This window comes from Mucor mucedo, assembly GCF_025094135.1.
Source record: "Mucor mucedo strain NRRL 3635 chromosome Unknown EV154scaffold_20, whole genome shotgun sequence".
NCBI lineage: Eukaryota > Fungi > Mucoromycota > Mucoromycetes > Mucorales > Mucoraceae > Mucor > Mucor mucedo.
The window spans coordinates 332,280-346,974 of record NW_026252304.1 but is presented as its reverse complement, the minus strand read 5'-3'; the positions used below and the strand labels follow the sequence as shown (position 1 = coordinate 346,974).

Sequence of the window (14,695 nt, the reverse complement as noted above, 5' to 3'; positions counted from 1 at the left end):
CTTTATATTTCCTTTATCTCAAATAAAAATGCAAGGACGTAGAATATTAATAGGTTATGACCACTCAAAAGCTTCTAATGCTGCCATGGAATGGATTATTGAAAAGCGAATCTTACTTCCCGAGGACTCAGTGACACTTGCCATTATTGTTAATGACGATGCCATTGCTGTGGAAGGCACATTTGGTTTAGAATCAGCTGTAGCGGGTCCCGCAGGTTGGCTGGCAGATGACTATATTGAACGTGTATCTACTATGGAAAAAGAGTCTGCAGAAGCATTAAAGTCCGTGGTCAAATGGTTTGCTAGTAAAGGCGTAAAGTATTTTGCTGATGTTCGCGTGCGTGCGTCTGTGCTAATCTACGATCATTCTAGATTACAGTGACCCCTAAGATACTCAGTGGAGAACCCGGCGAGACCTTAAAAGATTATGCTCAAGCGCATAATGTGGATTTGGTGATTGTAGGCAGTCGAGGCTTAGGTTTCTTTAAAAGGTAAAGTATAGTGTATGTGTATATGAGGCTAGAGCTAAAATATGAATGATAAACTAGACAACTCATCGGATCCGTGTCTGATTATCTTATTCATCATTTAAAATGTTCTGTATTGGTGGTGAAAGATGACAGTGGTGCAACAGAAAAGAAAAGCACAGACAAATAAAAGGATTTTTTTTTAATGTGTATATAAAATAAAAGTTGAGATGGCCAGCTAGCACGTTGAAAAACAAACAAATAACTTAGATGTAACTGTTTGCATACGCTATACCTGATGCGAGTGCATGTACTCGGCTATCAATCACCAACAAATTCTTTTGAGATTCTTTCAATGCTAATGTATTCATATTGCATTTTTTTTTTTAGTTTTTATACAAGCAATTATTTCTTTCTTTTGTTTGTACCTAGCAAATGATTCATCAGTCCTTCTAGTGGTAAGCTGATTGTCTGCAGGCTCCATTCATCTGGCTCCAGTTCCTGCACGGGAGGTGCTGTCAACTCACTTGTATCAATTGTGACTTTGGCCACATAGCAACAAGAGTTGGTTAGACCCGGTTCATAGGCCAGTGGGGTTTTCGTCAATAGGATCTTGTCTCGTGGTACAGTATAGCCTGTTTCCTCTTTTAACTCTCGTTGAGCTGCATCTATCGGATCATCCTTGTCTACTAAGCCTACATGTATATGTTTATTTAGTCAACAAGCAGGAAAACGGATGCATGGTTGTTTACCTGACGGGAATTCAATACAGTAACGTTCAATTGCAGGTCTACATAAAAAGCAGGTTATATTTTTTATTTAGAACCGTCTTTTTTTTTTAAACTATTTTTTTGCCGTTGTTACCTATATTGAACAACAAGTAGAATTTCAGGTTTTGGAGTTAACAAAATGGCATGAATATCTACAGCTACATTAGGTGCAGGGTGTTAGTATTGACATGGCAAGAAGAAGAGTAAGCCTGCTTACCGTCTACAGCAGAAGGACTTGGCTTCTTTCGCACACAACGTTCCCAGGATCTTTCGACGTGCTTGTTATCCTTATAGACCAAGCGTTCAAGCTGAATCCAGTTTCCTTCTGTCATGGGAGTGCCAGATGAGCATTTCACGGGAGTTAATGCATATTGTAATGTTTGACGCGACATGAGTAGAAGAGAGAAAAGAAAGTCCCAGGTGGGGAAATTTTAATTACGAAGAGAAGTAGAGCTGTGGTCTCTTGACATTGGGTTTAAAGAAGGACTGACGAAAGGTAAGGACATTACTAATGTCACTTGCATATACCAGAAAAGTGACAGAGAGAGGGCATTTGACATTCTTTTTTTAGTTTGCATATAAAAAAATATCAATTATTTGATATATCACCCCCTTTTCTAACAAGTGTGTTTGTCCCCTTATTATAACAAAAAAAAATCACCCAAAAGCAAAGCAGAAAATCATTATATTTATGCAGACCGTTGCATTTAGACGAATCTGCATTATGCTCCTATTTCAAATCATATACAACAGCTCTTTTATCTTTTTGTCTTTTTCGTCTTTCTCTCTCTTTTCTTTTTTTTTCTTTTCTGCCTCAAAATGTGTGATTTCTTATAAAGAATGTCTAATAATAGTAGAATCGCACGTCCATCATCCGTTACATCCATCAACCATTTTCCTATGAATAACAGACAACGTATCTCTTGTGATTATGAAAAGAAAAAACACAAGAGACCCACCTCGGGCTTATCCAAATCACAATCCATGCATCGATTAGCCTATCTTAGTGACGACGACGATGATGATGAGGAGGATGAAGAACAACAAAGACATCATCGAGCCATACTCAGTCGAGCAACCACTACACCTATGCCAAGACCTTCTAGTTTGATTAAACGATTTTCTTCAGATCATCATCATCCTGGTGTCTTGGTGCCCAAATCATCTCTCACAAGAACAAATTCAGTTAAATCAGCTTCTTCCACTACATCCAATAACTCACCTGCAAAGGCTTCTGCCATGAAACGATCATCTTCACTCATGAACCCCGTGGATTATACAAGTAGTGGCAATGATGAATATCATTATTTCAGATTAGGCCAAAAAGTGAGTGTCCCTAGCATGGCTGTATTTGGCACAGTTCGCTTTTATGGGGAAACAAGGTTCACACATGGCAATTGGGTTGGAATTGAATTAGAGATCAAAGGCAGTGGAAAAAATGATGGCAGTATTCAGGGGTTAGTTTCATTATGTATATATAAATATACACTCACAAAAAAAAAATTTAATTAATCATTTTTACCATTTATAGTGTTCGTTATTTCTCTTGTCCTCAGGATTCTGGTCTTTTCATTGCTGCTAATAAAGTCGTGGCTATCGAAAAACCCAAACGAACCACCCAACCTCCCGCCATCAAAAAAACCATGATGAAGCGTACCACAACACTGCCAGCACCGGCTACACCCGCTCCCAGTAAATCAGCACGTATCGTATCCAACAGTCATTATCAACCTTTACCTACACGTAGTAGTCCTTCCAGTGTATTAAACAAAAAGACCACGCAAAATATACCTTCATCTAAATCTACTCATACTGCCAAACTCAAGAAATCTTGTTCACTTTCTACCGCTGATGGAAACCATGAGCTACCGGTGCGACCCAGCTCCAGCTCCAAAACAACACGTACCGAAGTAGATGAATTGAAGCGCGTATCGGCCTTATTAGAAAAGTCTCGTCAAGAGCAAAAAGCCCTCTCTCAACAGATGGATGGGAAAGAGGCAGCATGGGAACGTTTGGTATCAGCTAAAGAAAGCTACGCATTGCGCGTGCAAGAAAAAGAAGACGAACTGGTGCGTTTAAAACGAGAGATTGCGCAGACTCAATTAGCCAATGAGCAACTCAAGAAAATGAGTAGTGAAAAGGAAGGTGCCTTGTCTCGAGCCAGTATGTCAGAGGCAATGGAACGTCAACATATCAAGGTGATTGAACGTTTGGATTTACGTGTGAAGACTTTACAGGACGAAAATACCAAACTTGTTTCAACTTATGAAAGCAAGCTGCGTGATCATGCAGCAAAGATCGATCAATTGTACAAACAATTGTCGGAACATGATGCATCTACCGCCGCTATCGAGCGGGAATGTGCTGATTTACGACATGTGAACAGAGAGAATTTACGAGCTTATGAAGCTTCCATGCACGAATTACAGCAGGAATATCAAGATACAGTGATTATGAAGGACACACAAATTCAGAAGTTGCAATATATGGTGAATGATTTCTCCAATTGTCTATCTCCATCCTACTCTCCTATACTTCAAGACGATTCTAGATCAAGATTAGAAGCTCAGTTAGACTTGTCCACACAGGAACTGGATCATGAACGCGAATTAAGAAAAGCCATGGCATCCGATATCGATCAATTGAAAGCAGAGATCAAACGACTTCATCGTGCTTCCATCTCATCCAGCTCACAAGTATGCTCCATACGAGACGAACTCGAAAACGAAATCAAGGATAAGCGAAGAATTATGGAGGAAGCCAATGCGGCACTCGAATCACAATCTCGCATCGAAGAGGAAAACGAACGTATTCGTCTCACACATGATAAAACACAGCGTGATTTAGCAGACTTGTTACGTAAGCTTGCATCGATGGAGAAACAGAGAAATACAATGGCTGATGAAGAATCCTTACTGGAAAGAAATCGACAATTAGAATTGGAAAATGAACGTATATTGGAATTACAAAGACAGACAGAACATGAATGTATGCGACTCATGGATGAAATCATGACGATAGAGAAATTGAATGAGGATCAACAAGATGACGATAAAGAAGAGGAAAGAGGAGGTGATGAACGCATGTATAAAAAGGAAATTGAACAGCTGAAATTACAAGTTCTTCGAGAAACGAAAAAATATCAAGATTTGGAAACGGCTAAACAAGTTAAATTGGATCAGTTGAATAAAGAACTATCTGATTTAGAATCTTTGGTTGAAAATAAAGTATTCCATGAAACTGAACTGGAGGAAAGACTGGAAAACGAAAAGAGAAAGGTCAGGTCGTTGGAAGCCAAATTGAAAGAAGAAGACGATCATAAACGAATGATGATGCATAATCCACCTATGTCTCCAACCTCTCCTCAATACCCTTCCATGTTTCAAAGAAACAAGAAAAGATCTTCCTCTACCACTGCTAGTTCATTTACGTTAATGACAAGCAGTAGTTTAGACACTGTATCCGATCATGGTGCTCTCTTAGAAAGTGTCTATTGTGAAATATGTGAAGACTATGGCCATGATGTGATGACCTGTACTGCATTTATACCAATTGAAGACTATGAGCATGACGCTCTACCTTCCTCATCCGTAAGTAAACATTGTCTTTTCTTTTGATCATTCGAAAAATAACTAATGTATTTTCAAACAGTATTACTGTGTTAATTGTGATATATTTGGAATTCATCCTACAGAAGAATGTCCAAATCAAGATGAAACTTTTTAATTTTTTGTTTTTTTGTTTTTGTAATCCCCCCATCCCCCAACACCACCCTCCCCTTATATGTCTATATATAATTTTGCATTACAGTTCGGCTGTTAAATTTTTACCTGTTCTAAAAAATAAATGACAGATGATTGTCGTTTTTTTAAAAAATTACTTTTATCTCTTTCTATCAATTTATGTAATAAAGGTAAGCAGCTAAAATAGAAGTATGATATCAGAGCTGCTAATTTGGTGTTTAGAGTGCTTAAAAAATTTTTGTGGTGATCACTGGTACATACATCTATTTTTCTTGGTCAATTGCCCGTATGTGCTAGTAAAAAGACACGCAGCGCGTATAGGGAGGCTCTGTAACCTTCTGTCGTCACGCGCTCTTTAGGACCTGGTTAACTGTTCAAAAATTTGTCACTGAACGTACAATATTTCTCAAGTTTGGTAACCTTTCTTTTCCAACTGCTACAATTTTATGCGGGTTGGTCTCGACACAAGTTTCTTCAAAGCTTGTATCTCTCTTGCTTTCTGCATCATCTTCAGCTCAATCTATGAAAAACTAATAATTTTTTGTTGGCTACTAATAGTTGGGGAGGGTATCAACGGCAAGAACACCCACATCCACTATCTACAAGAGCTTTTGACTCAAGCAAGCCAAAAGCCAAAAACACTTTCTTTGCTCCGTGTGGCGCTTTTAATGCAATTTAATATGTAAAGCTCCTTATCCACCAACCCAAACGTCCACACCCAAACTCGGTTCTTGGCCGGATGGACGAAGCATATCTTCAAACACATAAGGATGTCCGCGTCAGCGTAAACATACTTATATATACGATAGTATGTAGCATCGCCATCAAACCATACGCCGCGTTGATATAATCGTTCGTCTCCTGGGTAGGATCATCCAGGCCATAAAGCCCAGATGTCTCTAATATACCAAGCTCCAAACCAAGCTCGTCGTCGAAAATCACTCCATCAGCATTGTAAAAGTGCGAAGTAGCCAAATCTTGGCGTTTGAGCTCCTCACTGATAGCCTGCAAGCGTTTTTCTCCTGGTTCGAATTGGCATGTTGGTAGACACTCGGCAACAACATCCATGAAAGGCCAAATTACCCTATAGTTGTAATTGGCCTCTGTTCGGTTTATTTTGGGATAGGCATATACCCTAGTTATATTAATAAAAATGTTGTTAAAAAATGGCCCGAAAATAATAAATTCTCGCTTTTACATAATCATCAAAAAACGTAATAAAATTTTAAGCCTAGAAAGGTCGTTCTCTTGACATCCATCGACCGAAGAAACGCTTCGCGTATTCAGCTTTATCAAAAGCTGCTTACACTGTATTTACCTCATTACTCTGCCTCAGATATACATAATATGAAATGTGATATTAGATAGCAGAGAGATAGTTCTAGTTGGAAAAAAATCTTAAAGTTTTTGACTAGATCAATAAGCAGACATATATTATCGTCTTAATTAGCATTGGAAACAACCTTGACTCAATAGATGGGACATCAACCATAGCGTAAGCATGCCGGGCCTCTTCAAATGCGTTTCTCTACTTTTAGGTCACTAACAAAAAAGATCCGCTCCACGTTTTAATTTTGTCAAAAATATCTTTTGATAAAATTTGGTAAAAACATGTATCTTTTTGAGATACAAGCAATTTATTTTATAGCATATTCGCCCAAAATATTTTTGAAAATGGTAATACCATCTTTATTTTACAACAGATTTGTGGCAAACGGTAGTTGTTCACACAGAAAAATGAAAAGAGTGAGTCAAGTGATTATCAGTTTCAGAATATTAGTCGGTCATGCTACAAATAAAAATTATTTATCAGTGACTACGCAATGTGTAATAACAATTATAACAGATACAGTATGAGAACCCCAAAAATCACGTAGAAATACGTGGTACCTGGAGGATTCATTATCAATAAATTCCATTTGATAGTTGGCTCAGCAGAATCCCCACTTCTTCAGTAAGCATGTTTTTACATCAATAACTTTGAACGATCCCTCTTCCTTGCTGATATTTTTCAATCTCTATTAAACAGGCATTTCTATAAGCAAAGGATGAAACATTAAAAGTGATTAAATAATCAATTATCTCATCCTGACATAAACCAGCTTTAGTTTATAAATAGAATCCATTTACACGCACTTTCGTCTTTTTTCTTATCCTCTCAATACGCCAGAAGGCGTGCCCTTCCAAGTTCAAAGTGCCAGAACATAACTTGCGAAAAGGTGTGTTTCGATTTTTGGTGCGGCTAGACATCGCTGTTTGTTGAGGACTTCAAGTTGGGGTCTCAGCTTTATTAAAAGCTTACATATCGTCTGTTATGGTTTTTATTACAGGCATGTACACAAATACCATATAGGCATCGTCTTAAAATCAAAAGATATAAAAAGGGGCATTAGAAAACATAAGTGACAAAGCCGTTAACCTTTTTTTTAGACGCTTTTGTAAACTTTTTTAGAAGGAACAGTTCTAAAAGACTTTATGCCCTCGTATGAGATGAGATTATCCGAGGGCGCCAAAAGTAGGAAGAGGAGAATTCTTCTTCTGGATCAACAAGCATCCTTGCTCGTGAAACGACCCCCGTTACTGCCAGCATTTGGTCAGTTTGGGCGATTTTCTCCGTCTGTATACCATTCATGATAGCCAAGATTCTGATTCTGATTCCGATACAGCAGCACGAATCAATGGCTACTGGTACGTAAGAAAAAATGTTGTGAGTTCTAGAGGATTAATATCTTTATTAGCCTCGAATACTTGGGGATTTGCTGCCTGACAGATACGGTTTATTGGATTCAGCATCAGATAGCATCATCCTCAATGACTTTTTTTTTCTTGGTAAGCTAAACAAAATAAATTAAGAAGGTGACAGGAAATTAATTACATTTCGCCCTTTTATCTCCTTATTTGACCACAGAGTATGAAATATCTGAAAGAAAGCAGCTGTTCCCAAAGTTTTGACGTCGTTGGCTTTTACAAAAGCTCACAAACAAGTTCCAAGGAAACAGCAGACAAGCTTTTTAGAAAACTCATTGACGACATCACGCATTTCCGACCCAGTGAAGCGAATAATGCGCTGATTCGTTTCGCGAAAGATGTCCGATCAACAAACTTCGAGGTAATTATAGTCTAAGTTTTCTACAAGCGATTTTTTGTCTAAGCCGGAGTAGGTCCTAGAGAGTAGAGAGGCCTATGTTTATTGGTCTGTACAAAATGAGCTCCGCAATGTCTCCAAAAGAGTTCATGCTCTTACACAAGACGAAGAGGATGTCACAGAAGAGATCATTAGAAGACGCCAGAGACGAAATGAGGAGAAGTCTTCTTCTATATCGTAAAGTTAAGCCCATGCCTCTGGCCCTCACAAAAACTTATAGTTTTTACGTTTGCGGCTCCCTGCTGTAATAACAAAACTCTCTTAACAATCAATCATCTTTATAACCTTTGAATACAATTTTATTTATCTTCAGGGTTTTTATCAATCTAAACATATATCATTTTATATCATTTGTGTTGGTATCACTCAATTACTCTATGCAAATAACATTCCATTGTTTGTAATCACTACTGCAGGCAGCAATGTTACAAAACACATAGGATGCACAGACAACTACTTTACTGTGTAAGTGTAGTTACGTAAGTCAACATATGTAGGCATGTGATGACAAAAATCAGGCCATTATTATCAAACTAGTTTCCCCCCTGATGCTCGATTCGTGCTGTCAGTGGTTTGCAAATTTCTTAAATTTGCAAGCGAAAAAAAAAAGGAGACGGAGTTTTTATAAGAACCATTGACAGCAAAGCTTAATAAACTTATTGATTAGTATAAAAGTCTGGGAGGAGAAGAGTGTGTGTGTATGGGGGGTTTGGCTGGATGCTTGTTTTATGCAATAATATACAAACCCCGAACGCATATAAATATGATGCTTCTAGTAATGGTTACATAAAAGAGAACATCACTCTCTTACAAAAATAATACATATATAAGTTGAGCTCGTGTGTTAAAAAACAGGATAATTCAAGAAAAAAGGGAGATGGGGGGAGATAAGTTTAATAACAATGAAAACGCCATGTGGGGGACCTTACGTAGTTTATGATCCAAAAAGGTATAAGATGATTTCATTTTATGCAGGTGATTGTACAACAATGGCTGGTGGATCTTCTTTCAATTCAGGCGCAGCTGGAGGATCAATCATAGGAGGACTATTTATATAAAAAAAAAGTAAGATAACAAGACAAAGTAATGAAAAAGGAGATATGTTTTTTTACTACCTTGGCCGTCTTCCCTTGTTTTTATGAGCTTCCTGTACTTTGGCAGCAGATGGATGTTCCATAGGAGCCAACAATTCAAAACTACACAGCAATTCTTCATTGATACTCATGATAGCACCAAAATTATCGAATTCACCGCAATAATTAGGAGCACTAAATACGGTAACCAAAGTACGTTCGTTAAAGAACTGATAACCATCTTCGACAACCATATGAGCTCGACAGACCAAATCTAAATCATGCTTGGCCAAGAATTCATTGACGATCTTTTTACCAAAGCAATAAGAAACCCCTCGTTCATTATCTTCCCATTCTATGGAGGTATCACTGGGATCCGACCAGAGCAAATCATTGAGGAGACCATATTCAGGCACGTCAGTAGGGCGCATGATGTTACGTACATCATCCATGCTATGCAAAGAGGGAGACAAGCCACCATGAACACAAAAGATCTTACCGGCCACCAGAGCAGCAATAGGCAATGTATTAAACACATCGACAAATGTTTTCCAAACCTTTGTATTTGTTCTTCTTTTACATTCGTCATAGAAACCATAAACTCGTGTCACATTAGCGCATTCGTGGTTTCCTCGCAACAAGAAAAAATTTTCGGGATACTTGATTTTAAAGCAGAATAACAAGAGTATGGTTTCTAAACTTTGCTTTCCCCTGTCGACATAATCACCCAGAAATAAATAATTGGAATCAGGAGGAAAGCCACCCTAAAAAGAAGAATGGTTTTTTAGCAATAGTCTCCCCCTATTCCCTTTTGTTGCTGTGATAATTACACGAATTATGTTTTTACCATTTCAAATAGTCGAATTAAATCATGATACTGGCCATGTATATCACCGAGAATCTTGACGGGTGGGTTCAATTCAATTAAACTCTATTTATCAAACAGAAGGGAGTTATTACTTATACTTGAAACACATGCGTCCTACTAATAACCGCACTTACGGGCTGACTGAGAAATAATTCTTGTGCTGCTCGACAAATAGCTACAATCTCTGAATTTCGAAAGCAAATAGATTTCGGCACCTTGTTTTTCACTCCTACATCCAATAAGCGACTAATACACTCATCGATATCCAAGTTCCAGCCAATCGAACGGATCGAGGTGGCCGTTAATTGATTTTGCGAAGTAAATGTAAGCTGGTTACTATCACTGGTGGGGCTATAAGGAGGAGAAATAGCACCTCCGTTACCCGTAGTATTCTTAAACGTATTTTGTGCTGTGGTAATATTCGCAGGTGCTTTATTTCTTTGAATGCTGGCATTGACAAGAATAGAATTAACTGAAGTGGCGGTCGCAATCGACTGTTCATTGTCAGGGACGTCTCTCACTATACTTGGTCTATTATCTTTTCTCTTTTTGGAAGGAACGTTACCCATTGTTTATATCAAAAAAAAAAGAGAGAAAAGAAAGAAAAAAAGAAAAAGAAAAAAAGGGTGAGAAGAAATACAAGTTTCTTCTGTTACAATAGGGTTGGATCACGTGGGAAAAAAAGCCTATAATGATGCTTGACGATCTGTAAGTGTATTACATACATGTCTAATTAGAGCTTTTGCCTTGTTGCTGGAATGATACATTTGCCTATCTGATATGATTTCGTCTCGTCCTGGTCCCATCATGACTGCCTCGGCTATGGTGGGTTCTTCAGGCTCCTGTATATTGGTATGGTGAATAAGCGGTGAAGGTAGACACAGAATGCCATATTCATTCATGTCTTCGGGCGTATCTCTATCCTCCAAATTCTCTGTATATTCAATATGTTTAAACATGTATTGGTCAAAATAACATGTGTTTTGCTGACAAATATATTTGTCATGAAATTTCTGTACTGGTGCTAATAAAGTAGATGGCACTTTTATATTGGCATTCAGGTATTCCATAATATCCATCAAAACACTCGGCAAGTGTATTTCATCACCTGCCTTTAGGCACAAAATAAGATATCCCCATATCAGCGAAAAGGGCACCTTTGGATGTATTTCATGCTGAAAGGCTCGTTTTCTTTTCCGTATTTCAAATGCTTCCTTGCAGATATCGACAATATGTGTAGGTGTTCCTTTACACTCCAGTAAAAAAGTACAAAGTAACGGTTCTAGCACACGATTGTCACACAAGAGTTTATCAAAATTTAATCTAACCAACAATTGGTAAACGCTCATTGTCTTTGTATATCTTGCCTTTTTATCGGTAGCTACTTCTGGTGTGTGTGCTGCTATACACAATATATCATGAATAAAACTAGGTGCCTCCGGTTGTTCTGGGTGAAGATATTCAGAGCACATAAAGCGAGAATAGACAGACCATGCCCTGGTTTCCCAATCCGTACGATAGGAGACATCCACAATAGGTATTTGATTAAATGCAACCCAGCACAATTGCATCACAACGCAAGGTGTGGATTCATTCACTGCATCTTCCATCGCTTTATACACTTGCCAGCCATATTCATACTGTTGGTTCATCATAGCCACGTAAATCATGGTGTTGTCATTCTCTGTACTCTGTCGATCCATCATGAACTTTTCCGTCTCGATATTCAATTGTGCAAAAGCCCAATCAAACGGGCTGTTGTACTCTGGCTGTGTCAATACATCCAAACTATATATTCGTTTTGTTTCATAAACTTCTTTTTCGCGTGCCCAGTGCGTATTGTATCTAGATTGTGCAGCTTGATAAAACATCCAAAGTCTGAATTGGTCCGTCTCGGTAACGGATTCCATCAATGGCATCTTGATGCGAAGAGGAGGTAAATCGTTGGGTGCGGTTGGGTTAGCAATGTCTAAATACGGTTTGCCGTATTCCAAAAGTAGTTTTTGTGCTTCCATGATTTGCTTGGGGTCCTGCATCAAATGAAGTAACACGGCAGTACGGTAACATTTGGTATCCCATGCCTTCCTTCTTAGCGTATACATGGCTTGTAAAGCGAGTGACACATAGCCTTTATCTACCAGCGCACTCACCACTGATAAGTGGGCATCCGTCTTTTCAAAAAGAGAAGAATCAGCCTGTATTCTTACAATTAAATGTAAAAAGAGACTTACCTGTAACGTATGTCCCGTTTCCACTACTTTAGTAAACAGACGCCATAAGACAGAATTGTAGATATTTGAATTTCCTTCTTCTTTGGGAGTGAATTCATCAACTATTTTGGATATATTGGGATCACACAAGGATTTAATGATTTTGGAATAAATTCCAGTGATCTGTGAACCATCGTCTTGATCGATTTTTTCTTGGGCCATGTTTAAATACTCCAATGCCTCTTGGAGGACTTCTACAGCGTGCTTAACATTCTCTTGATCGAGTAATTCAGATACTTGATTGCCTATCTGAATACTACTCCTTCTTCGGTTATGATCTATAGATGGCGAACTGTCTATTGACGAAGATCGACTACTAAAACTCCTATCATCTGCCTCTTTAAAGTCTTCTTGTTCGGGCATGATGCCCTTGTTGTTTTGATGCTGGTAAGTCGTCCATCCTTCAAAACTATTGGCAATAATCGGCGGTGGTCTTATTTCAGCATATCTTTGATTGTTCATTGTTAAGGAAAAAGAGAATTAATTATTTGATAATTTTTTTTGTTTTAGTTCTTTTTATTATTAAAGGTTTCATTAGTTTCTTTTCTGTCATTTGTGGAGTTTTAACGATAACGATCAGTGCGTTTCTTTTTATGTTCGGGAGATCCTCGGTCGCTCTGTCGTCTATGCTCACTTGATCTTTTACTTGGTCCCTCTCTGCTGCGCTCACTTGATCTTTCTCTGCGACGCTCACTTGATCTTTCTCTGCGACGCTCACTTGATCTTTCTCTGCGTCTCTCGCTTGATCTTTCTCTGCGACGTTCACTTGATCTTTCTCTGCGATGCTCACTTGGTCTAACCTCTCTGTGACGTTCACTGTCTTTACCTATGTGATGTTCATTATCTCTTTCTTTACAATTTTTGCTGTCTCCACGATGTTCATTTGAGCCATCTGTTGTGGTTCTCCAATTGTCAGACCGCTTCTGATCATAATCAATCCGAAGTTTCCCATATGGATCTCGAAAGGGTCTATCTCTGGCACCAAATCTTAATTGACCACTTTCTTTCTTTCCACCATACCCACCACCCAGTCTCCTGGGTATCCAATTACGCATAGTACGGCTCCTTTCATAGTCTACAAGAATTACGTGGTCATCTAAAACAGTTTCGTGTGCGTATTTGTAGGCTTCACGACATGATGCTGTATCTGCAAAAGTGATGAATGCATAGCCTTGTGATAAACCAGTTACTTTGATTGCAAATGTTGTTAATAAGAAAATTTTTGATAAGATAAAAAAAAAGACAACGGTTACCATTATTACGGATAAGTTCGACCGTGGTTACAGTACCGTACTTTTCAAAGAAGGGCTTGAGAGTTAGCTCTGTTGTATCGAAATTCAATCGACTGATAAAAAGAGTGCAATTGAAATCGGTCTTTAAATGCTTGGGTGGTCTATCTATTTTTGGGGGGTGTAAACAATAAAACAGAAAAATGATGATAGAAAACAACTTACAGGTGGAACGAGTGGCTCTAGCAATAGCAGCATCATGCGGATGAATATCTGTACCGTCAATAGAACCCACTTGTATAGGATCATATTCTTTGGAATACCACATATGAAAAACTAATAATAAAAAAAAAATGTGTCGGGTATAAAAAAAAAAAGTATAAGCCACGTGAAGTTTTTTCTTGTAAGTTTTTATGATGTGGGCAGAGGATCCCGTTGGAGTGTGTGCGTGTGAGAGAAGTACGGGGCCGCAGTTTTAATACGAGCAATTTTTTGAAATATTTTTTTTCCTTCTCTCTCTAGTCTAAACAATGGTTAAAAATAAGGGAAAAGTACTGTATTGAATGAATAGTGAATGCTCGACCCATGTAGATTAAACAAGCATTTTTTTAATTTATAGGGTGGTAAATCCAGAAGAAGAGGAAAGAACGACACTGAAAACGATAAGCGTGAACTTGTCTTCAAGGAAGAAGGCCAAGGTTAGATTATTTTTTTTAAAAAAAAATATTGAGGATCCTCTCATTGACAAAAAATATATATAGAATATGCTCAAGTTCTCAAGATGTTGGGTAACGGTCGTGTCGAAGCTCAATGTTTCGATGGTGTTAAACGTCTAGCACTTATTCGTGGTAAATTACGTAAGAAGGTTTGGATTAACCAGGGTGATATTGTCTTATTGTCCTTGCGTGATTTCCAAGATGAAAAGGCCGATGTCATTCAACGTTACAACCCTGATGAAGCCAGACAATTGAAGTCATACGGTGAATTACCCGATACCGCCAAGATTAACGAAACCGATAACAACTTTGGTGGTGAAGAAGACGACGAAGTTGAATTCGATTTTGATATTGATGATGTAAGCTTTATATTACTCTTTATTATACTCTTATTAACTTTTTTATTCTCTTGAT

General features: G+C 38.2%; 8 protein-coding genes across 8 annotated transcripts; 3 read left to right on the top strand and 5 right to left on the bottom strand.

Annotated features, from left to right (window-relative positions):
• Positions 1-28: 28 nt before the first annotated feature.
• On the top strand, positions 29-657 carry EV154DRAFT_560830 (uncharacterized protein; the record flags this gene model as incomplete). The annotated part of the gene is made up of 3 exons (XM_051605631.1): positions 29-313; positions 373-491; positions 549-657. The coding sequence occupies 3 exons, from the start codon at positions 29-31 to the stop codon at positions 655-657; spliced, it is 513 nt and encodes a 170-aa protein (XP_051460479.1).
• Positions 328-1,778, bottom strand: EV154DRAFT_121031 (NUDIX hydrolase domain-like protein). The gene is made up of 5 exons (XM_051593949.1): positions 1,455-1,778; positions 1,332-1,395; positions 1,220-1,257; positions 896-1,162; positions 328-825 (listed from the first exon to the last, which is right to left on the bottom strand). Exons 1-5 carry the CDS (start codon positions 1,627-1,629, stop codon positions 734-736), a joined length of 636 nt encoding a protein of 211 aa, XP_051460478.1. The 5' UTR covers positions 1,630-1,778; the 3' UTR covers positions 328-733.
• Positions 1,779-1,891: 113 nt separating this feature from the next.
• Positions 1,892-5,128, top strand: EV154DRAFT_121055 (uncharacterized protein). Its single transcript, XM_051593950.1, has 3 exons — positions 1,892-2,694; positions 2,769-4,827; positions 4,889-5,128. The coding sequence occupies exons 1-3, from the start codon at positions 2,078-2,080 to the stop codon at positions 4,961-4,963; spliced, it is 2,751 nt and encodes a 916-aa protein (XP_051460477.1). The 5' UTR covers positions 1,892-2,077; the 3' UTR covers positions 4,964-5,128.
• Positions 5,129-5,736: 608 nt separating this feature from the next.
• EV154DRAFT_478851 (uncharacterized protein) lies at positions 5,737-6,472 on the bottom strand (the record flags this gene model as incomplete). Its single annotated transcript, XM_051598210.1, has 2 exons — positions 5,737-6,115; positions 6,444-6,472. 2 exons carry the CDS (start codon positions 6,470-6,472, stop codon positions 5,737-5,739), a joined length of 408 nt encoding a protein of 135 aa, XP_051460476.1.
• A 2,620-nt stretch (positions 6,473-9,092) lies between these two features.
• Positions 9,093-10,635, bottom strand: EV154DRAFT_560825 (serine/threonine-protein phosphatase PP-Z1; the record flags this gene model as incomplete). Its single annotated transcript, XM_051605630.1, has 4 exons — positions 9,093-9,171; positions 9,241-9,962; positions 10,046-10,129; positions 10,201-10,635. The coding sequence occupies 4 exons, from the start codon at positions 10,633-10,635 to the stop codon at positions 9,093-9,095; spliced, it is 1,320 nt and encodes a 439-aa protein (XP_051460475.1).
• EV154DRAFT_500033 (uncharacterized protein) lies at positions 10,613-11,689 on the bottom strand. The gene has a single exon (XM_051600554.1). It carries the CDS (start codon positions 11,674-11,676, stop codon positions 10,753-10,755), a length of 924 nt encoding a protein of 307 aa, XP_051460474.1. The 5' UTR covers positions 11,677-11,689; the 3' UTR covers positions 10,613-10,752.
• Positions 11,690-12,665: 976 nt separating this feature from the next.
• Positions 12,666-13,930, bottom strand: EV154DRAFT_500031 (U11/U12 small nuclear ribonucleoprotein 35 kDa protein-like protein). The gene is made up of 4 exons (XM_051600553.1): positions 13,791-13,930; positions 13,590-13,733; positions 12,847-13,525; positions 12,666-12,723 (listed from the first exon to the last, which is right to left on the bottom strand). The coding sequence occupies exons 1-3, from the start codon at positions 13,891-13,893 to the stop codon at positions 12,900-12,902; spliced, it is 873 nt and encodes a 290-aa protein (XP_051460473.1). The 5' UTR covers positions 13,894-13,930; the 3' UTR covers positions 12,666-12,723; positions 12,847-12,899.
• A 254-nt stretch (positions 13,931-14,184) lies between these two features.
• On the top strand, positions 14,185-14,694 carry EV154DRAFT_415765 (eukaryotic translation initiation factor 1A, Y-chromosomal; the record flags this gene model as incomplete). Its single annotated transcript, XM_051595694.1, has 2 exons — positions 14,185-14,263; positions 14,327-14,694. Coding segments are annotated over 2 exons (447 nt in total), but the record flags the coding sequence as incomplete, so codon positions are not given.
• Position 14,695: the final 1 nt, after the last annotated feature.